Here is a 6151-nt window from a genome sequence, read left to right on the forward strand (position 1 = left end):
AGAGAGAGCTTGGAAAGAAAGTCAAAGCACGAAAGTAGATAAAGACACTAATCCCTTACTGTGGAGTGAGCTGTACAATCTCCACAGACCCGTAGAGCTGGAGACGGGGAATATCGCACACAGCCCCACAAATTTTCAACTTAACTTACTACACGAGAGTTATACTTAGTTATACACTTAGTTATACACTTACTACCTATACTACAAGCCCACGACAAATCACGTCGGGGTCACCAATGTCATGAACGCTCTTTTATAAAATCTCTTTCTCACTCTCTCAACACGCACGCGTTCCCTTGCGTATTCTTTCAAACATAAAGCACAAAGATTTGTCGTGGAAATAAAAATAACTTTAAATCAATCCAACATCAACTAAATATATACATATAGTCGATATTAATACGAGATGTAGGACAGGTGATACAGCAATACACCTGGCTGCTAAATATCAGAAATGGCAAATCGTAAAGCTGTTTGTAGAAGAAGGTATAATAACAGACGAACTAGACAGTGAAGGCTTTTGTATTCTTCACAGGTTGGCTATGGAAAATAAGATTGATGACACTTTGCTCAGTTCCTTTTTGGAGATCAGCATTAATCCTCGTTCTTTGTCTGGAGACACAGTGTTGCACATGGCCGCAAAACACGAAAAATGGCAGCTGGTAAGGCGCCTAGTAGAGCTCGTAGAAAACATAGACGAGAGAGATTCTGAGGACTTGACTGTCATCCAAAGACTCGTTGTGTCTAAGGATGAAGCTCGGTTGCATAGAGAATTATTCTCTCGCCTCATTGAACTCGGCGCTGACTACACCTGTCGAGATCAAAACGGCGACACTGTGTTACACCTGGCGGCTAGAAATGGCCACTGGGAGATTGTCAAGTACCTTGTGCAGCTTGGAGAACCAACAGACACGCCAGACAGCGAGGGTTTTGTAATTCTTCACAGAGCAGTAACAGCAGACACTGGAGATTCTTGTGCGCAAGACATGCTTTGTTCCATTCTAAAAAGTAATCCTGAATTGAGCAAACGAACAAAACATGGCGAAATGGCCATACATCTAGCAGCTAGATATGAACGATGGGAAACTGTCGTGATCTTGCTAGAGCATGGGGCAAATGTTTTTGATTGCGACAGTGAGAATGTCAGTGTTCTTCAACAAATAATTAAGTGTCAGTCTTCCTTTCCCCTTGCATTGCCCATTCTTCAACGAACAGTCGTAATACATACAGCAGAACATCATTACAATTTATACAATACACTTGTATGTGAAGCAGCAAAATGTAGTAAATGGGATCTTCTACAATACTTAATAGATGTTTGCGGGGTCAATATAGGCAAACTTGCTTTAGATGGCTTGAGTTTGCTACACATCGTAGCCCAAACTAAGTTTACACAGTACCCTCATCAAATTATCAGTGAACTTGTCAAACGTCTTCTGAATAAAGGCATGAAATTGGAAGACAGATGTCCAAATGGAAACACACCACTGCACTTAGCAGCTAAATCTGACAACTGGGATTTAGTCAAGTATTTAGTGGAGCAAGGGGCGAACATTCAAAGCCCCGACAGTGAGGGCCTCCTTGTGCTCCAGCGACTGGCCATGTCCAGCAGTTATGGTGAGAATCAGCGGGAATTCCTAAGACTTCTCATCAAAAAAGGAGCTGATGTCAAAGTGCGTGACTCCAACGGAAACTCTCTGCTTCATCTTGGTGGCAAAGCGAACAACTGGTCCTTTGTTTTACATATCATACAAGAGTCTACTGACCTTCAACCAGAAGAGCTTGACAATGATGGCTTCAACTTGTTGCATAGGTTGGCACTGTTTGACAAGCTTTAATCTGGAAATGTTATGTGGTAATGGCGACACTTGTTTGCTTCTGGCTGCAAAGCGAGAAAACTGGGTAGTTGTGAAATGTAACTGGTATTTAGTGGAGCACCTGATACAAAGAGGTGCAATAGACAAAACAATAGACAGAAAAGGTATGTCTATATTGCACAGATTTGTCAATGATATTAAAAGTGACCGACAGTTTCACAGAGTAGATCCCTACACAAAAACTCTTTCCGATGTACGTGATGCCATTATCTCTTCTGGTGTCGATGTAAACATTACAGACCACCAGGGTAACACAGCTTTACACATTGCAGCAATGCGCAGACAGTTTTACATAGTGAGGGATCTCATAGACATCGTTGACAACCTCAACACCAGAGACAGTGAAGGGTTCACTGTATTACTGAGACTGTCACAAATAGCTAGACCACGATGGCTCCAAGTTTGTCAGCATCTTGTTGAGAAAGGTGCGGATATCAATATTTGCACCAAAGATGGGGAATCAGCTCTTGAACTTGCAGTCAAGAACACAACTGGCCTCTGGTAGAGGTTCTGTTGAGCAAAGGTGTCTTGTTTGATGTGCAAAATATCGAAAAAACATTTTCCCTTGCACAGATTAATAAAATCTTCACCATCAACAATTGCTACTGACATTCAACTGGAATTGATGACATTGTTAACAAATATTGGACTTTCTGTAAATATGCCGGATCCCGATGGAGATTTGCCTGCAAAACTGGCATTCAGACATAAAAAATGGAATCTTTTGACTCATCTCTTAAACTCAGGAGCACATCAGAATCCGACATTTACAAAACGAAACTCATATCTTCACGAGCTTGCTAAAAACTCCTCCGCTGAAGGTGAGGCGGCGAATATTACGCCTACTTCTAATTAACCGTGGTATGGACATTAACCTGCTAAACGGTGTTGGGGATACACCTGTCCATGTCGCAGCTGATGAAGGCAACTTGACCATTGTAAAAATTTTTGTGGAACACGGCGCTGACACAAACATACCTGATAGGAAGGGGTGTTTTTTACTTTATAAAGTTATTAATAAACTCGTTAATGAGGATTGGGGGATGCTGTCCACCTGTGAAATAACAGAACTCTTAAGGACTTTAGTAAATCACGGAGCAGACGTCAACTGCCGAGGACCAGACAACAAGACTGCCTTACAAGCAGCGGCTGGCAAAGACAACTGGGAAACGGTCGGGACACTCATTCAGTTAGGAGGTGTCTGTGAACTCACTCCGGATGAAAAGCTGTCGGCATTAACACTTCTTCATCTCTGTATTTCGAAAGATGTCGACGACGAAAAGATTAAGGTGTTTATCAAGTACATCACAAATGATGGTTCGAACATAAACAATTCTTTCCAAGAAAAAAACAGATGTGGGGATCAAAAAACTTTTTTGCAGAACTGTATAGAGAAATCCAACTGGAGGATGGCAAAGGCATTGGTAGAATGCGGGGCACACCTCAGTCAGAAGGACACAAACGAGCCAATACTACAAATTATGGTTTCCAGATATTCAGAGAGGGATCACTCATCATGGGTCTCCTTTCTTGACTATTTAATTTCAAGAGGGCTCGACATTAAAAGCAAGCTTCGAGAAGGGTCTGGAATACTTTTCCACGACAAGATTGTCTCAAGCTTAACTTGTAAAGAGAAGGTTACCGAATGCTTGTTTGATACATTACTGGAAAGAGGAGCCGATCCTCTGGTCGTCGACTCCAAGGGACAAACATTACTCAGGAAAGTTTTAGACTTCGGCGAAAAGCCTGCTCTGAATGCTCTGAAAAAACTTCTTCCAATTGGAGTGACGACCCATCAACCAAAATTTACAGAGACGATCGTACAGTCCCATGGAGGTTCATCTAAACAAACTGTTTCGCCAATGGAAAAGGTGATAGAGGATCGGAACATTTCCGCTCTCAAGATGTTAATCAAATCAGGGGCAAGCTCAAATGCTGAGTTATTTCGCTTGAATACAGAATACCAAGTGAAGATGGGTAGATGGGCGAACAAAGAGCTTCTTGAAGTTTTGAACATGGCCACAAGGCAACCTCAGTCACTAAAATCACTGTGTCGTCTGACTGTTTCTCACTGGGTTGGTTGTGGGCCTGGCAGGAGGGACAGACTCAATCGTTTGTCTATTCCCCCTGCACTAAGACAACTCGTCTCGTTTAATGATTTACTTTCCGAAGATTTTCTTTCACAATAGGGTAAAGATGGCTCGTCAAACTATCAGAACAAACTCACAGACAGTAATTATTGTTGGTAGTATCATTCTGGTAGCGATATCGACGATCAAGTTTCACTGTTTCAATGCTCCTGACATTTTCTCAGATTGTTCTCATCAAGGTCTACCATTGGCTGTTGTCACTGATAACTCGCAGCAGCCAGAAGTGAACTCAAGATGTGTTCATGATGAGTCGTGCAAACGTGTGGAGGTGACTGTGTCTTTAAAATGTCTGTTATGGTGTATCAAATGTATAATTATATTTGGCATTAATGAAAGGTTACATTCTCTTAATTGAATATAATTATGCTTTTCCTGATTTATGCACATATAATTTTCTAATTGCTTACAAGCTGTGTTCATAAAAGAATGTACATGTTGATCTTATATCTCAGAGAAGATTTACTGTTTCACAGATTGCAATGTACAAACCTACTCAACAAATTTCAGAGATATAACAGTGACCGCTGAAATATATGGATGGTAATTGTTGTATTATCTGTTGTATTATCACTGGGTCCACAGTGACAGCATTGTAGTACTGTCTGCAGTAGAAACTGAGGTCTGGATATGAGGGTATAGTGTTGGAAGGCACGAAGAAAGTTTAACACCAGATAGTCTTATAGTTCTTTATCTAACAGTTCCGTTGTTAATACCCTTTTGTGTATTTGAAACATTTATTGTATTCTCAGCGATACCTGAAATATATGTATCGATAAAAACGTAATTAAGCCGAGATCATCTTAATTCAGCCACAGCACAGTGTGTTACCATGCTGTTATGCTTTAGACTGCTGATGTTTCCTCTACTGGCTTTGTGAGACACACTTTGATATAGACTTTATGGCAGGTATAAAGCAGACAATAATCCTTGTACTTTCCAAACAGTGACCTTCAGAGGTAGATCATGGAGATTGCATTAGACCTCATAAAAACGGTTATTATTTCAACAAATGGTGTCTATAAACAGCAGTATGCTTTAGAAACAATTTCAATATCCAGACTGTTCATGTTAAATACCTTTATTAAATAAAACAAAGTAATTGTCATTATTCGTTATGCTTTGTACCTGTGCCTCTTTAAAACTCTAGCTTGTATAAGCAAAGTAACAAAAATTCTAGACTAATATTAAAAGGGTTGTCAAGATTTGAAATATACATCATGCTTTATAAGATGTAAATAATAATCCTCAATCAGGTATAAAAACTTTGTAGTTTGTGTTGTATATATATATGCTGTCTAGTACTTATGAATTATTTTTTCTTTCCAAAAAAAGTTTTTCTTGCTTTCATGTATCCGCAGTTCCATTTGTAAAAATTGTCTTCAAAAATAGAAATATATTCCTATAACTATGCAAATGACACTAAAACTCAATGCTTACAAAGTATGTGGTATTTGGCAAAGATTTTTGTCTTTAAAAGAAATATTAAGTTTATTCTTTAGGTTTTGTGGAGATGTGATGATACTGAATGACACCAATAGTCTTATTGTTCCTTTCGCTGTTGTGCTCTGATGGTAAGAGATTTTCTACACTTTTGCAAGTCTCAATGAGTCTGGAAAGTGTTTTGTGAAGTATGAACTATTTTTTTTTCCAAAATGAGTTTTATATATCTATATAAACTATATATGTATATAGATGTTCTTAATGTAAAGAACCTACAGGTGAAGCCTGTAATGGATTATTTTTTACAAAATTCTGTTATTACTTTGTGTTTGTGTCTGTGTGTGTGTGTGCGCGTGTGTTTTACACAGGATATGTGATTATATGCCTGAATTCTTATGAGATGGAGTAACAATTAACTTCCAGTTAAAGGGATACTAAAGGGAAAATTAAACTGCTTAGAAACTCGTAAATAGTAGGAGCAATTTGAATCTCGTCTATTTTCATGTCTGTTCATGTGAAAAAAGTTGAAGGTTTGTAGTAGAATGTTGCGTTTAAGAAGAGAAATTACACGGACTCTTTCGTCTGCTTCGACGAACTCTCGTTCTCGGTCACGTGACCTTATGACGTTTCAGTAGGATTGTTTACATGTGAGACCGAACCATGCCTGCACCCGATTGCCACGAA

At 39.3% G+C, this 6151-nt stretch overlaps 2 protein-coding genes across 2 annotated transcripts; both read left to right on the forward strand.

Annotated features, from left to right (window-relative positions):
- The first annotated feature begins 389 nt into the window (after nt 1–389).
- LOC112558723 (putative ankyrin repeat protein RF_0381) lies at nt 390–1838 on the forward strand. Its single transcript, XM_025229326.1, has one exon. It carries the CDS (start codon nt 543–545, stop codon nt 1836–1838), a length of 1296 nt encoding a protein of 431 aa, XP_025085111.1. The 5' UTR covers nt 390–542.
- Nucleotides 1839–1921: 83 nt separating this feature from the next.
- LOC112558724 (ankyrin-1-like) lies at nt 1922–4558 on the forward strand. Its single transcript, XM_025229327.1, has 2 exons — nt 1922–2378; nt 2620–4558. Exons 1-2 carry the CDS (start codon nt 1984–1986, stop codon nt 4064–4066), a joined length of 1842 nt encoding a protein of 613 aa, XP_025085112.1. The 5' UTR covers nt 1922–1983; the 3' UTR covers nt 4067–4558.
- The last annotated feature ends 1593 nt before the right edge of the window (nt 4559–6151 follow it).

This window comes from Pomacea canaliculata, linkage group LG3 (genome assembly GCF_003073045.1).
Source record: "Pomacea canaliculata isolate SZHN2017 linkage group LG3, ASM307304v1, whole genome shotgun sequence".
NCBI lineage: Eukaryota > Metazoa > Mollusca > Gastropoda > Architaenioglossa > Ampullariidae > Pomacea > Pomacea canaliculata.

Excerpts from the sequence above, each read along its gene's own strand:
- LOC112558723 (XM_025229326.1), top strand. The coding sequence starts at position 543 with ATGGAAAATAAGATTGATGACACTTTGCTCAGTTCCTTTTTGGAGATC.
- LOC112558724 (XM_025229327.1), top strand. The coding sequence starts at position 1,984 with ATGTCTATATTGCACAGATTTGTCAATGATATTAAAAGTGACCGACAG. Across the intron at positions 2,379-2,619 it reads AAGAACACAACTGGCCTCTG|TCAGGAGCACATCAGAATCC; the intron begins GTAGAGGTTCTG and ends CATCTCTTAAAC.